A 16,624-nucleotide genomic window follows, 5' to 3' on the forward strand; every position below is an offset into this window, starting at 1 on the left:
TTTGATGTTGCAGAGCTCTGTGTGTGTGTGCACCGCTGAGAAGAGCCACACAGATGCTCTTGTGTGCTCTGCAGTTTCCATTATGGAGCAATTTTTGTTTCAAAGTTGTGACTAAATACTGAAAAAAGTAAATTGGTTGCCTTTATACTTATATACTGTAAGTAACGCTCCTTATCAGGTTCAGTTGATCTCTGCTCTGTTAGGTTCAGTTTTAAGGACCTGAAATATGTGAAATTTGACTCTAAACATTCACACTGAGGACTGAGTGAAGAGCTGCAGGACAGAACCAAATGCCCAGGCACTGCTCACAGCTTTGAGCCTTCGATCTACAATAATTACACTCATTCTGATAACAACTTCCCCTGGCTTTCCAAAGAAATGAACATTCCTGTCACAGCCACATCACGCGAAAAATAAAGCATACTTTTTGGGGAGTAAAATCTAGTACAATTTACAGTAAATTGTGTGCAACAAACATTATCAAATCACATCTGTATGACTCATTTAAACGGTCATCCGCTTCTATTGCATGTGCAATAAGGCCAAAAATGGCTGTATCCATGCTTTTCAGTAGCAAAACTGACACTGCATTATGTTCGGATGTCCTGACAGCAGCTTTTTAAGACAAAAATAGGGTTTTTCCACTGGTACATCCCATTAGTAAACTTAAAGCAGCCATGAAATAATGTCTATGTTCTATGTTTTGTCCCCCTCAGGAGAAAACAAAGGAGCTTGCAGCAATCCAGCCAGAAACGTGAGTACAAGTGTTTTCACAAGATATATGACCTCTTATACTTTCTAAATGAAATTAACATGCTCCTCTAGAAAAAGGTTAAGTTCTTTTAATTTTAGGTTGTGCACAAAAAGAGAAGTTTGTGTTGTGATCACAAAGCTTTATAATCATGAGAATTAAAAACTGTCTATATCAGCAGGAGAAAAGCTATCAAAGGTCAACAGATTCTGAGTCAGAGGTCATTGTGTGGGCTTCGATAAAAGGGAGGAATCCAAAGGATCATATGACCTCTATGACATATAGAGCGAACAGCTGTGTAGCAGTAGAAAACACAGCAATGGCCTGTAAATGGTAAATGGCCTGTATTTAAATAGCGCTTTTCTAGTCCCTAAGGACCCCAAAGGGCTTTACATATCCAGTCATCCACCAATTCACGCACACATTCACACACTGGTGATGGCAGGCTACGTTGTAGCCACAGCCACCCTGGGGCGCACTGACACTGGCGCCACCGGGCCCTCTGACCACCACCAGTAGGCAACGGGTGAAGTGTCTTGCCCAAGGACACAACGACTGAGACTGTCCGAGCCGGGGCTCGAACCGGCAACCTTCCGATTACAAGGCGAACTCCCAACTCTTGAGCCACAGCAAATCATAACAAAACCATAAAAACACCTCCTACGTTTGCTTTCAGTCAGTTAACTGGTTAGTCCATCACAAATCAGAAATGTTAACTCATTTTATTGGGAAAAGACAAAACACAGCTTCTTGAAAAGGAGCAGGAACTTGTGTTTAACTGTGCTTAACCACTCACAGTATTTTGCTGATTTGCAAAAATTTAAAAGGAAGTTAACTGTAAATGGTTTGAAGCAAGCAGACATGGAGACCACTGTTTATACTAGATACCCAAAGACTACTGACTGTCAATGCTGTCATGTTGGAGGCAAAACATGTATGGCCTCCATGACAGAAAGTTTAAATATCAGTTAATCTGCAGAATTAATAGTAATTGAATGATTTTTAAAACATCCCACATTTAATTGTTTAGTAAAACTCAAACCTCCCAAAACAATACGTGACTGGTTATCAAAGTACTAACCAGTTAAATGTTAAACTTTAACGGGGAAGTTAAGAGTGAATGGATAAGATAAGATGGAGTTTATTTATTCAGAAAACCAGGAAATTAAAATTTGATTTAAACACAAGAACATAAAAGTAAAGTAGCTCAATAAAATACAATAAATATCACATTTGTTGAATGGACACTTGCTTAGAATGGGTCACGTGGGTCTTTGTAAAAAACTTTTTCTGCTTATAGACAGCTCACAGTGTCTTCTCAGGCTTGTTTCAGATCTAATCTCACACTGGTTGTTTTACATCAGGAGCTCTGGCGACGAGCAGTCGGAGCAGCTGCAGCTTCTCAGTATGAAGGAGCTGATCCCGGGCCTGCAGCCGCTGGTGCTCTGGATGGCTAACTCCATCGAACTGCTGCACTTCATCCAGCATGAAGTCCCACAGCTGCTGCCCTGGAGGCTGGACCAGGAGGATGAAGGTGGGCATTCATCATTCTCACCGCTGTCTGTGTTTGTGTGTGTGCTGTTAAGACTTATTTGTATGTCTCTACAGGTCTGCTGGACTCTGAGATATCATCCACTCGGACAGCCTGCGAGGAAGCCATGACAGTCTTGGAGGAAGTCATCATGTTCACCTTCCAGCAGACCGTCTACTACCTAACAAAGGTTGGCTTGATAACATAAAGAGCTCACATAAAAATCACATCACATGTTTCACATCTCTTTTGGCCTCTCTAATCTCAGTGTTGGTCACACATGAAACGGGAAGTCTAGTGCAAACAGCGTATTCTGTTTTGATTGAGCATTGTCCAGACAGAAAACACAATAACAGAATGGAAACACAAACTCTCAGGCAGGAAAGGCCTGTGAGATACTGAGCGAGTGTCTTTTCCACTGACCACGACATAAACACACACACAGTCCTCTCCCTCGAGGCTACGCTGGTTTGTTGAATAACATAAACCAGAACTGTAATGTGAGCTGAACTGTAATGTTGAAGTTACATTGCAAAACGCTTTAAAGAACAGCAGGTGTGTTTTAGTGTGGTTTATAGAGGATTTAAAAACAAACAAAAATGAACAGGGGAATTATTATTTTGCAGACTAAATGAAAACATAATTAGTGTAAATGTGGCTCTTTAGCCAGGACACAGCTGATAGTGGATGGAGAATATCTGACATAAAATTGAACAATTAAAAGCAAATAGATAAGTAAGTCTGGAACCAGCTTGTCACTGTTTTTGTCAAAAAGATAATTAGATGGTGTCTGCTGGTCTTTAAGATGTCTTAAATACACTGTTTTGCACTGAGTGCAACATAAACACAGTCTTCTCTCTCTCTGGGTTACTTTGGTTTGTTGATTAACTAAAACAGAACCACAATCTGAAAATGTTCTACAGCTTTTGAGTTACATGACAGAATATTTTTAAAAGCAAAATTAAACGTCGAGAAAAATGTAGCAAACAAAATGAAAAACACATTTTCATGTTCATAATCAGCAGGACTGACCAGAACATATCTGGCAATTGCTGTGCAAAGCCGCCCAATGACGCAAAGCCAAAAGTGGTAAATCTGCATCCGCCCAAGTTAAAAATATGCAGCTGGAGCTGTAAGATTCAACTTCAGATTAAGATGTGATAACCAACAGGCTTTAACAACATGTCCACATGCATCTATTACAAACAGTTTTTTAGGTCTTCATAGTCTAAGGCATGTGTCTATGTTGTTATTTCATGGGGATACAGTGGTTAGCAGTGTGACCTCAGCTAGAGAGCTTGGTTTGAACCCTTCCTGTGTGGAGTTTGCATGTTCTTCCCATGAGTTCACTCCAGGTACTCTCTGTCTCTCACAGTCCAAAGACTTGCATCTGCGGTTAATTGGTGACTCTATATATCAGCAGAAGGTGTGAATGTGAGGGTAAAGGGCTGCCTGTGTCTGTGTTAGCCCTATGACAGCTGGCTCCAGCATCCCCGTGACCTTAACCCTTTCATGCATGAATAATGACAACCTCAATCAGGATCCTTTTTCTTAAGTATTTTTATTCATCTTTAGGCATGAAAAAAAGATTTTTGAGCTTCATTTTTTAAACATGTACTTTTCAAAGAGTTTTATACATGTCCACCTAAGTGGACAACATACGTTTTGACTTATGAATTTGACAAATGCATAAATAATATATACTGTGTTGTGTTTATGTGCAAGTATACCATCAACACTGACACAAATTTAAGAAAACAGTCCTTGAATAGCTGTCCACTGTAGTGACCACTATGTGTGAAAGGGTTAAAAAGAATAAAATGGATGGATGGATAAAAAAAACATGGCCCTAAAATAGAGCCCTGAGGAACACCACAAGATACTGTAAAAAAAAAAAATGTGAGAAACTGATAGATGTTAGGAAGATAATTTATTCTAAACCCTTAAAACCTCTGGGCACACTCTTTGATTTAGACTTGTGAATGTTGGGAATCATCTTGTGTCTGGCAGTCGGGTTTGTAGTTTTACAGCCTAATGAGGCACTCCAGGCTGATTTTATGTGACTTTCCCAGGCTGAAGTGGCACTTTAAGGCTGTCTGGTTTACACCAAATCCAGTCAACATTAAAGCACAAACATTTAAAGTCCCTGTCCACTCAAAAATGATGGTGGATTAAGGTTCATTGGATTGGGTATTTGAGCTTTATTTTGGAGAACAATAAATGTGAAGAATTTAGCAGTGGAAGACTGACAGAGAAAGATAATCCACCTTAAATCTGAGCAGAAGGACACTACAACTCATATGTTAATGTTAGAGGTTTAAAAAAAGGGAGGGGTTGGAATTTCATTTGTTTTTAACTTTAATAATTGCCTTCTTAGAGACAAAATGCCAGGCAGCATATTTTTAAAAGGCTGAAACCAGTCTGGGATGTTGAGGATTTTTATGAGAAGAAACTGCACCACCGCCACAACCCTGCAACTTCTGAGGAAGGAAGCAGGAACAGCCTGTCCTGTTTTGTTTACTCAGAGATTTTTCGAATGAGTTTCTGAAAATATAATTCTCTTATTGTATGTTTTTAGCCTTATAAAGTGTGTTGTTTGTCAGACATTAATTTATCACTTTTGAGGCTCTGTATTCACTCAGCTCCGCCTTTACTGAGTATAGTGTACTCTGAATTGTCTTGACATGTATTACTTATACATGTTTCACTTGACTGTTTTTCTGTTGGAGAAAGGGAGGATTAGCAGCTATAAGCCTGTTTCCTGCAGAGGAAGACAAGTTGTCATATGAGAAACACCCAAAAGACAAAAAGGAAGGGAGGAGGAGTCAAAAAGGGTCTTTCTGTTAATTTCCTGTGAAGTATGACTCTTTAGTTCTTCTTTTTCTCCCTGCTAAAGTTATTTGTGACTATACTGTAAATAAAACTGTGGAAAAAATGTGTTAAAGAAGCAGAAAAAAGGCGTCTGTGTGCACAGAAAGTAATTTTAAACCATCAGCCCAGCTCAACACCTGCAGGTCTGCTGAGTTTCACTGTAAACTATCAGCTGACCTGTTGCCTCAGGCATGCAGGGTTACGGCCTCTGTCAGCGTGTCTGAGCTCATTATCTTAGTCATGTTGTGTGAGCGTGTTGGTGTGTTCGATGAGGCAGCGGTTGATGTCATGCGTGTGAAACAATGGCAGAACTGTGTAAGCAGCAGCACGAGGAGTGATAAGAGCTGACGGCGAGGTAGTATTCAATACGATAAGCTTGCAGGTTTATTTATCTACACTGTAAATCTGTCAGTGTACAGTCTGCTTCCTTCAACCTGCAGGTGGATTTTTGAGCTCAAAGTAAATACAAATTTGCTGCCTTGGAGCCTCAGATTTTCAGCATTGAGTTCACTTTCTAGGAGATCAGAAAAATCCCCACGTTTTCCACACAAACAGCAGGGAGGGTCATGTTTGGGTTACGAATGCTGTAAATGTAGCACTACCATACAGTCGTTAAATCAGTGGGAGAATGAAACTGTTATAAATAGATTATGTTGTATGAATCAATTTTGAGTGTTTAGTTACCTTTTCTGGGCACTGCACAGATTTACAACTTAAAAAAATGGCTCTGATCAACAATTCAACAGGTGCTCTTGTTCAGTGAGACATATAGAAACACCAGGAGCAAAATGAGATGCAAGTATGAGCTTGATATTATGCTTTAAGTTTATTCTTTGAGCAAATTAGCAGAAAAACAGACTTTATTCTAGGAGAGCTAAAAACCGTGTGAAAAAGACTTTAGTTTATTAGGAAAGAAAAGGGCCCCTTAAAATACTCGTGTGTGTGTCTGAAATAAGTCAAACTGTGGTGTAACTGCAGCACCGGGCTATTCATGTCCCTACAGCTGCCCTTTGTACTGTGAACCTCGGGCTTTTCTGCGGGGCTTCCTGTTCACTCTGTGAATGCCTTCCTGTCTTTGAATTATGATGTCCTGCACACCTGACACATGATTTGTGTTGCACCTCTCTTTGTGTAATTAGGGCCCATGCCAGATTTTTTTTTTTTTTTTACTTATAAATTAGCAGAAAAACACACAAGTTTTTCTGCGTATTTAAATTTGCCCTTTTTATGGTAAATTCATTATTTTTACAGTTTTTGCCTTCAGAGGGCCCTAATACTCCATTACATACTTTAAGTTGTTTCTTGAGTCACGGCATAGCAAAGGGAGTTCGTGTCAGTAGTTGATGATGTCTCCACCCCCCCTTCACAGAGCATGTATTCGGCCCTGTCTGGCCTGCTGGATGGGAACCCTTTCTCGGAGAGCGGTCAGCTGCGAGTGCCCGATGGTCTTGAGAGCATCCTGGAGGTCCTGAAGGAGGCGCTGAAGCTGCTGACGGCCTTCCAGGTGCATCCGGACATCTCGTTACAGCTCTGCGCCTACCTGTTCTTCTTCATCAATGCATCGCTCTTCAACACCCTCATGGAGAGAGGTAAGATCTGTTTTTTTCTCATTTAATGTACGAAATATAATATTTACTGCGAGTTTCTTTTTAGTCTGTCTTCTTATTGTTTTATCATATTTAGTCTTATTTTGCTCTTTTATGTGTATGAGAATGTTTATGCTTCTCTTTTTTAAACTTCTAATGAAAGCTGACGTGCAAATAAACTTTATAACTATCATTCATGTCCTCTCTCTGTTGTTGTTCAGGATCTGTCGCTGGGTTCTATCAGTGGTCCCGAGGCGTGCAGATCCGGGCCAACCTGGACCTGCTGATGGACTGGATCCAGAGCATCGGTCTGGGTGATCTGGCCACCGAGTTTTTCCAAAAGCTCTCTGCTGCTGTCAATCTGCTGGCCACACCCAAAGAAACCCTGCTGCAGGTCAGAGGACATCCTCTTCTCCTTTCCTGTTTGTCTTACCACAGGCGGGTGTAGCCCAGCGGCAGAGTCACGTTTTACGCCAGCCCGAGTATTTCCTCTAATGTGTACGAGTTAAATGTTTCTGGCTCATTTAAAACTTTCCATCTTTGGGGAAATCTGAAGCTCAATTATATTTTCCAAACTCTTGGCTCCTTCTGTCAAACATTATGGTGACCAGTAACACCACAGAGCAGCGTGTCAGTCATTTTAGATTGTGGGCCACTTACAAAGCAGTTTGATCTTAAACTGGACGAGTAAAAACCAGTTATGAGAAAAGAAGGAGGAAAGGGAAGGGGCACACAAAGGAAAGAAGGATATAAGGGGGAAACAAGGAAAGGTAAGAGAAGGAGCAGAGGAAAAAAGGAAAGACACAAGGAAAGAAATAAAAGGAAAAATGAAATGAAGGAGAGAAAGAAATAAAAGAAGGAAAGAGAGAAGAGGAAAAAAGAAAGAAAATAAATTAGACAAATAAGGACAGAAAGAAAAATGAAGAAAATGAGCACTGAAAGGGAAGAAGCAACAGAAAAAATGAAAGAAGAAGAAACGATTTCTGCATTACCACAAAATAACCATATTAAAAGAAAAATAAAACATACAGCGGGTTGAATCAGACGCACTGTCAGGCCTGTTCTGGCCCCCGGGCCACATGTTTGACAGCACTGCCACAGAGCCCGAGGGCAGTGCTGTCTGTGGAGGCACGCTCTTGCTTTATGGTTATTGTCCCCTTGAGAACAGCTGCAGTCTTCTGAGAAACATTTGTATGAGGAAACAGAGTAAACACACTAAAATGTTTGAACCCTCATGTCACACTGCTAGTGAAGGTGTGACTGACTTCACTTGGCTGTGATGAGGATATCCTGTTTGCTCGGACTAACACTTCATAAATTATCAGATTAAATCCTCATTTAAGGAGCTGTTCAAACACAGAGAGGAGAAAAATCATCTTAAAGGCTGACAGACAATCGGAGAACAACCTGTTCATATTTGCCTCTACACTTCACTGCTGTGGTAGCTCGCCACTTTAGTCCCTCCTTAAGCAGGCTGTTCTCATAGCTACCTATTCAGATCCTGTTTACTCTTAGAAGGAAGCTGAGCTCTCACTTAGTATGTTATTAAACACTGAGTCAGTGAAGGGAAACGGACCTGCAAAGTTCCCCAGGTACAAAGCACCTAGAAGGTCATTCAGTTAGTTAACGTTACTTAAGGACATGAGGGCAGTTTAAGCTGGCCCTGAATGAGGGGTGGGCGGGTAAGGAGTTTATATTTAGGCCTTCTTGTGTCAGTCTAAGGTCACATGGTTTGTCTCTAAATAACCTCAGTCGTATAAAACAGCCATTATTTTTACCAGTGCATAACCTCAGGAAGTGTTTCATCTACAGCACTCTTATTGATTATTAAAGAACATGATGTACACTCACTGTGTTTCATATACCCAGTTTAAAAAACGGAAATATTTACTGACTATTGAATCATAACTCTGGTTTCACACTGTGAGGCTGACACCTGTTTTTACTGCATGACGCGCAGCACCACCCATGACTCATCTGACGGGCGCAGCGTTTCGTCTTTTCTGCCTCTGAGTTGCTGCTTCTTCCACCCCTCCCCCCTGGCATGAGGTCACTTTGTGGCTGCCGCTAAACGGCACACACCCTCTGAAGATTTCTGCTTTTCCATCTGGAGCTGCTAAGAGCTGAAGTGGCTCGCTGGCACAGCTGTAAATTACCAGATGTGGGAAGTGGTGTCGCTTGTTGTGCCAGAGAACACAGCATCTGGACGGCCTTATTTTAGGGGGACATTAAATCTCAGACATCTTTAAAAATGAGACATTTTTAAAGTTTGCGTTGTTTGTAAGCAGAACTTAAAGTTCACCTTCTCCTCCTCGGCTCAGCGTGGCGTCTGTGGGACCGAGCAGCTTCCAGCTTCTGTTGGCCCCAGCAAGTCTGAGCACAATCTTTACATCCAGTAGTTCAAGTGGGAGCAGACCGAATAAACCGTGTCATGTTTGTAAAGTTTGTCTTGCAACAGATGCATGAATAGTATGCAGTGAGTCACCTGTTTCCTTATCCTCAAGCTACTTCCAGCAGGAATCCTCTGTGTTTCTGGAACATCAGCAGGCAGAATGATGTCATAACATGATCAGCAGTCATCTTACTAACAAACCAAAAAACATACAATAAAATAAAAAAGGATAAAGATGATTGAGTATGATTTGGTTATGTTTTTGTTAATTTTACATCATTTTGGACTTCAAACACACGATGACGCAGCCAGGTGACTGACCTGTTTCCGTGTCCTCGAGCTACTTTCAGCAGACGCTCTAAGAAAAGGTCGGTGTTTCTGAAAGATCAGCTGGCAAGATGACATCACCCGATGTTTCAGAAAAACACTCATTATCAGCGTCTGTCTGTCGTTAAGTCCTGTGCAGCTGAACAAGCACATCTCCTTCTGTGATTCTGTTCATCTTGCAAAGAAGACAAAGACAAACTAAACTAATATGTATAAGAATAATGTTTTTTTAAGTATTTAATTGTGATCCTTTTGGACTCCGTAGGTTCAATAACACAATTAGGTGACTCACCTGTATCCTTATACTGCTGCATTCATCAAAAGATCAAATATCAAATATTGTCTTAAGTGTGCTTGAGTGGCTGCAGCTATGAGGCGATCATCATATTTCACGATGTGGACTTTCCCACTAAGAGTGTGGAGATAAAGACAAGTTTACAGTTCTCACGCTGCACAGAACAAGTGGGACGAGTTGATTAGTGAAACTTAGATGAAACCCAGCACGCACCTCTCAGTGGAGAGTAAACACAAGAAAAACTGAAACTAAGTGCTACTGTGGATACATTTTTCCCATGAGGCCTTGTTACCACAGCTTCCTGTTTGCATGTTATGTAGTTAGTTTAGAATACTTTGCATGTAAATGAGAGAGTTGCTCATATGGAAGCATGATGGGAAAAATACAGTACAATAAGGAGCTTTTATGACTCCTTAAAACTAAACCATCAGGGAAATTCTTTTATGAACCCATATTTTAACCCATGAAAAGCTTCAGAGGAGCTTTGCCTCATGTTTATTGATGTTTTTGTCTTTTCTTTGTTGTTTTATGTCCTTCCAGGCATCCTGGGTTTCTCTCAGGACCGAGTTCGCTGCTCTGAAACCCGCCCAGCTTCACCACATGCTGAGGGAGTACAACTCCGGGAAGGCCTGCCCCTCCGGATGGAGTCCGTCACCGGGTGATGCAGAGGACGCCGACAGAACGGGTAAAGAACAGACTTATTAAATGATGATGTAGCAGCCTTGTGTCCCGTCTAAGTCACTGTGGTCATGTTTAGCCTGTCAGGGTTTTTACCAGCTCTGTTCATGTGCAGCACGTTTTTAGCTCTCTGAGTAACTACAGCCCACAGGCTTTGGTCAAGTTTCTTCCTGCCATATGATGGCATTTGAGTCTGCCCATCAGGCACCTAGTTAACCTTTGTTCTATCCCCCAATTCTCATAAATCTTCTCTCTGCTAATGTGTTTATGAGCCTAACCATATTTCTATAGGAACCTGTCTGACCTCAGCGACCCTCCAAACCTCGCTGCTGCTACACCCAAAGTTATATTAATGCTTTCAAAGTTATATCAAAGTTTTTTTGTTACTACTAACTTATGGCTCATAACTCCGTAAATTCTCTTTGTCATGGACGTTAAAGTTTATTGTAACACCTGAGAGGGCAGCCACACTGATCATTTTATTGTAGCTGAGAGAATTTGAAGTGTTTTTAAATCTCAGTGTTACTCAGAGATTGTTTGTTTTTTTGAACGGACATTTGGGGCATTTGGTATAGTTAATAACAGTAGATTTAACAAGCAGTTTCCAGTTAAAATCATTCTAAGGATTAACTTAATGCACAGATTCTAAATGATCAATTTTAGAGGTCTGCAAAGGTCACATTATGAGGTTGGAGGGTTAGCGGTGGCCTAGTCAGACCTTTGTGCTTTGGTTTTGTTCTGGCCTTAAAAACATCTTAGGTTTAGGAAAACATTCTGTTTTGGGGCTAAAGCAGACCCGTCACAAAAGTAGCCCTGCATGCTGAAAAACGATGAGTTTGGACTCATCTCAACTTCAAAGAGCCAAACCTTGTCTGTATTCGAGAGCATTGGCACCTTTGGGAAGGCTGTTGTTAACTGACTCGAGGCGGGTATGAACGAGCTGCTGTTCTTCAGCAATAAACCAAAATTTACTGATTAAGCAAATTAGCACTTTTTATTTTTCTGATGCCCCTAATGTGTATGCAAGTATTTGAATGTTTCATACTTAGAAATTTAAAGACATCACATTGGGTTTTGGCTGTGACGCCTTTTTTGAAATACATTTTATTGGGAGTGAATAATAAACGCAACTGCCTGAGACATTCTCCTGTCATCAACAGTTCCCGTTACCTAAGGATTTCATAATTAAAAGGCTGTGACAAAGAGCTGACAAAGTGCATTTTAATGCTGTTTTCCTCATACTGCAAGTGTTTTTTTGTTACTAGAAACATTTTCAGTTTCGTCCTCTCCACAAGACGACCTTGTTTACAGCAAACTGCAGTAATCGGACTCCTCGCTCGGCAGGAATCAGAACGACCTGTTGTGCAGCTTTGCATGCTCAAACTTGTTGTCAGACAATTTTGACTGAGGAGTATGTCATGATAAATAACAGGGCAGGCAGCAGATTTAATAATGTGATTAAAAAACAAAAAGAGAAGAAGAGACTCTCCTCAGCAGCTGAGAAGCAATCTTGAAATTCCTGAAACATCAGCTGACGACGCCTGTTTATTGTTATACTCATTATATTGTCAGGTATTTGTCCTGTGCACCTTTCATGTTTTGTGCATATTTATTTAGAGGTCGAGGTGTAACATTTACGGAGGCCCAAAGCTGTCAATCTCAACAAAAATCAAAGTTAAAATAGAAATGTACAAAAACATGGATTTCAGATGTCAATCAATATTATAAGATTATTATTAAAAAAAATTGAATTGTTAATTATATCTTGTTAGTTTTGCAAATGAACTGATAACAAAACTATTCCAGAAAGTAGAGCAACCTTAAACGCAGAGTTAAAAGATCTACACTCTAACTCAGAGCTGCTGGAGTGAAGCTTCTTTATCGGGGGAGTAAGACTCCACTTAAAGAGCTGAAACTGAGAAAACAAATGAACATTAGCAGGATTAAAGTGGGCGTACGGTGGAGAGTAATCCTGACCTGTCAGCCTGTTTCCACCAATCACAGTTAACTCTCAGCCACCACCACCACCTCGCTCTAACCTCTTTTCACCTCCAACTTCAGATTAACCAGATTCCAACAAAGTGATTTTAGACACTCATGCTGAGAGGTATTCAGCATGTGAAGGATACAAAATATTTAACTCCTCCTCTAAGTGAAGATAAAACAACCTTTTTATCGCTGTAACCATAAAAAAAATGTTTCAGCTGGCACGTCTCCTTCTGCGCTACAGGTGTTTGTGAGAACCACCTTTCACCAGTTTGGCTGACTTTTTAGAAGTTTGCGCTTTAATGAAGCTGCATTTCTTTTTATTTGTAGTGACTTCAGATTTTCCACGTAGGCAGCAAACGATGGTGACTAGGGGATCGCCCCTGATTCAACTCTGATGCACTCTCTCTACAGTCACCATTCTGGTTTAGAGCAACATGCTGCCTGCAGAGCTACTGATTGGTTGCATGTCACAATTAAAAACATCATTTACTGGTATCCTTGATTACTAAGAATTGGTATCAGTTGATCTCTAATGTTAACTTTCTGGTGACCCGTGATCAAAGCCTTCCTTAACAGCCTGTTGTGTATGTACTGCTTTTAATCAACATTAAACCAAACCCAGCAGCTCCACATAAACATGCAGGATCACATTTTATTAGAGAGCCGTAATGAAGTTCAGGTTGTTTTTGATGGATGGTGATTGGACTTTCCCTTCTCCTCTTCTTCGTTTGCGCAGCCGACATCCTGGAGAGCTTCGACAACCACCCGCCGCTCATCCTGCCCAGCAGCACGTTTCACCTGGAGCTAGGCAAACCCATCGTGGAGCCGGCGCTGTTTGAGCAGCTCGCACGTCTGCAGGATTTCATCAGCCAGCTTCCTCGCAGTGAAACCCGAGCCAAACCCGAAGCGGAGGAGCAGGTAACGAGCTCTCTGCGCCGCCATAACGAGACAACAGTAAATGAGACACTTTGATGTTTCTGCGTCTGCTGTTGATTAACTTTACTTTGCCCAAACTCAGCCTGTCAATGAGACGACTACAGACAGCCAGTCTGCGACCTCGGCCTCAGTCAGAGTCGCCCAGGATCCAGCCGATCAGGCGGTCTCCGACCCGGTAGACCCGGACTCTCTTACGTCTGCAGAACCAGCTCAGGCCCGAGTCCCTCCTGGCGACCTGAGCAGCTGTGAGGCCGTCCTGGCCCAGAAGCTGAAAAGCCTGGAGCTGCAGAACACCCTCCCAGGACAGGCCGACATGGGCTACCACAAGAGCCTGGCCCTGGACCCATCCTGCCTGCTCACGCCACCCAACACCCCGCAGGGGATGGAGCTGGCTGAGCTGGAGGCTGACCTGCAGGAGGGCACCCGCCAACTAAAGAAAGGTAAGAGTGTACTAGCAGTCAGGAAAGAAATATCAGTCCGAATCTCAAGTAAATACAAACCCAAACAAAGCTCTAAATATCTATTTATCTACTCTTTCAATCCTGAACACCCTGAACATCAGGCTTTAACAAACATTCACCTTCCGTACGTTTGGTATGAAGTTTCTGTCATAAAAGTTATTCATAGTTTTTTTCTGCTCCAAAGATGTTTCAAGAACACAACAACTTCCGTGTTGGATACGAGGGCCTGAAGCCACTGATAAAAATATATAAGCATTAATCAGTACTGCAAATCATTTTCAGAGCTCAGCTTATGTTTTTCTGGCTTCTCAGATGCGTTAGTGGGTTTTTGGTTTTCAGTGAGCGTAGAACATGTTCAGCAGTCACTAAAACAAAGATTGAGCCCCCTCAGTTGGTGCACATGCCAACAACCTGACCACATTTTTTAGTTCTTTCTTGGCTTCATTGGCACGCAGCAGGTTTTAATTCAGATGACGCACAGGGTGACTCCCACCTTTGTCTCCTTCCCGAACCTCCTTTAAGTCTTTAGGGGAGTGTTTAGCAGCCTGACCTTGTGGGCCGGCTGCATATTTGTCCACATAAAGGTGGCTTCGCCCTCCTCCTCCTCTTCTTCTTTTACTGACTCTGGAGGTCAGGAATTTCAAGTGGAAGGCTGCTCAGGGTGGGTTCACCGTGCAGAGGAAAGAGAGCTTCCTCTCCCACCCCTATTGTTTATGGACGCCTCCGTCATGAGGTCATCTGTAGGAGTTAGAGGGAGTCACTGAGAAAATAATGAATAAATTCCCAAGTTTCAAACATTTTTCGACCCAACTGTGAAAAATAACGACATCCAGAGACTGTATATAAAGACGGACAACACGGCATGACGCACACTCACACTGTGGTGGAGCCTTCAGGGGAAATTTGGGTTTCTGTTAGTTGGGGACTCGCTCCACCTCTTGAGCCACAGCCACTGGAGCTGCTTGTTGTCTTCAGCTCTAAGATGTGTTTTTAGTCATAAGTAGGAGGATACATCTCCTCAAACACAAGCACTGAAAAGAAGACTTTGATTTTTAAAGATAATACTGCTAACCACTCTGATAACAGTTGTGGTTTCATTGCATTTCCTTCTGCTTGTGGCAAAAGGAAAGTTGTTGTGCACAGGTGATGTTTTTTGACTACAGAGGTGTTGTTGGTTTGCCAGGTTGATCACTAACATGGAGGTAAAAACAATCATCGACTCCCCTCATGATTTTTAAATGTGCAGAAATTATTAAAGTAAATAAATTAATGTATTTATCATTTGGTCTCACACGGAAAAGACTCTGGGTTTGAATCTGCACAGAAACTTTCCTTCTTTTTTAATCCTTCACATTTACCAAATACACAACATACATATAAAACAGAGGCTGTAATGGTTAACAGTGCTGTGGTGGATTCAGGAAGGAGGATCTCCTGCTCCAACGATCCCTCACATCTGAACCTTCAGGAACGCTTTTCATCACCTGTGCTAATGCGCTCCCTGACAGATGCCCCGGTGGGCCTCAGCGCTCCAACAGAAGCAGGATTTGGTTGATCTTAATCAGACGTCTTAACTCTCATTGGTCACTTTTTGCTTTGTGTTTTCCCTCTTAGTGCTTTTAACAAAAGTAATTTGCTGAAAAGCTTTGAGGATTACACTGGACCTGAGCCATCTGGCACCTTCTCTCTGCAGGAAATCCCTCAGTTTAATCTGCACAGTTTATACTTTTATATAAAGCTGCACTTCTTACTCCAGTAATGGGTTAATTACAGATGATTTTCCAAGAGTATCCATTAAATGTTCATTTCTTCTACTGTTTGAATAGGGAGAATTTCCTGTTTCTCCTTCTTCCATTACAGATAAGCACTTATGAGTGTTTTGTTTTTTTGTTGTTGGTATTTTTATTTATTTATTTTTAGTTATGTTTTATGGACTATAGATAAAATTGTTTACAAGGAAAATAACTGGCACATTCCTATATGATTTTAAAATCTGCAACATTTAACTGTAAATTAAACTAAGACCAAAGTAAAGAGGAAAAGCTTTAGTTTTCTTTCATCTTTACAGTTTTATGATAAAAGTAAAACCCAATGTTGTTCAGTCTAACTGCAGGGGAATTTGAAAGCTTCAGTATTTTCATCAAGTATTAAATAGATCATGATGAGAAGTGATAAATTTGTCCCTTCCAAGACAGTCAAAGTTAAGGTAGTCCAAGTTCATTGGGATAACAACCAACACCTATTTTGTTTTCCATTGTTTAGCTTCTAAAACCTTCAAAATAACAAAAAAAACTTTATGTGGCATAAATATAACTGCATAAAAACTGAGACACATTCTGCAAGGAGAGCGATTTTTTTTTTTAAAGATTTCTTTGAAAATATTGGCAAAAAAACACAAAAAAGAACTTTTCTTCTGTTTTGTCCTTATAACAACAACAATAATAATAATAATAATAACAATAATAATAATAATAATGTTACTTTATTACATGTTGTCAGTGGGTTTTTTTCAAATGAAGCAAATGAATAAAATAAAGCGTTTGAGCGTCATGCTCACATCATGCTGTAAGTTATGTAAATAGAGTTTTAGTTTTAGTCTTCCTGCACTCGCCTGCATCTAGCTCTGAGGTGTCAGGTAGTGCATGATGATTGGTGAAGTCCGGTTTGATGACAGAGAGGAGGTGATGTCAGGAAAGGAAAGCAGCGGCTGATCCGTCATGGGAATTTACAGCTGGGTTGGTGCGTGGAATCTTAATCGGCAGCGGCATTGTTCGGGGCAGGTCCTGCGTGGGGGACAGACAGTGGGG

General features: G+C 41.2%; 1 protein-coding gene across 1 annotated transcript in view; it reads left to right on the forward strand.

Moving 5' to 3' along the window:
- Positions 1-16,624, forward strand: part of radil2a (Ras association and DIL domains 2a) — a 28,640-nt gene that overhangs the window by 8,508 nt on the left and 3,508 nt on the right. The window contains exons 6-13 of the mRNA XM_003442506.5: positions 717-754; positions 2,116-2,285; positions 2,360-2,472; positions 6,523-6,742; positions 6,961-7,133; positions 10,294-10,438; positions 13,157-13,338; positions 13,439-13,796. Of these exons, the coding sequence (XP_003442554.2) occupies positions 717-754; positions 2,116-2,285; positions 2,360-2,472; positions 6,523-6,742; positions 6,961-7,133; positions 10,294-10,438; positions 13,157-13,338; positions 13,439-13,796 (1,399 nt within the window). The remainder of the gene's footprint in view (positions 1-716; positions 755-2,115; positions 2,286-2,359; positions 2,473-6,522; positions 6,743-6,960; positions 7,134-10,293; positions 10,439-13,156; positions 13,339-13,438; positions 13,797-16,624) is intronic.

This window comes from Oreochromis niloticus, linkage group LG4 (assembly GCF_001858045.2).
Source record: "Oreochromis niloticus isolate F11D_XX linkage group LG4, O_niloticus_UMD_NMBU, whole genome shotgun sequence".
Classification (NCBI taxonomy): Eukaryota; Metazoa; Chordata; class Actinopteri; order Cichliformes; family Cichlidae; genus Oreochromis; species Oreochromis niloticus.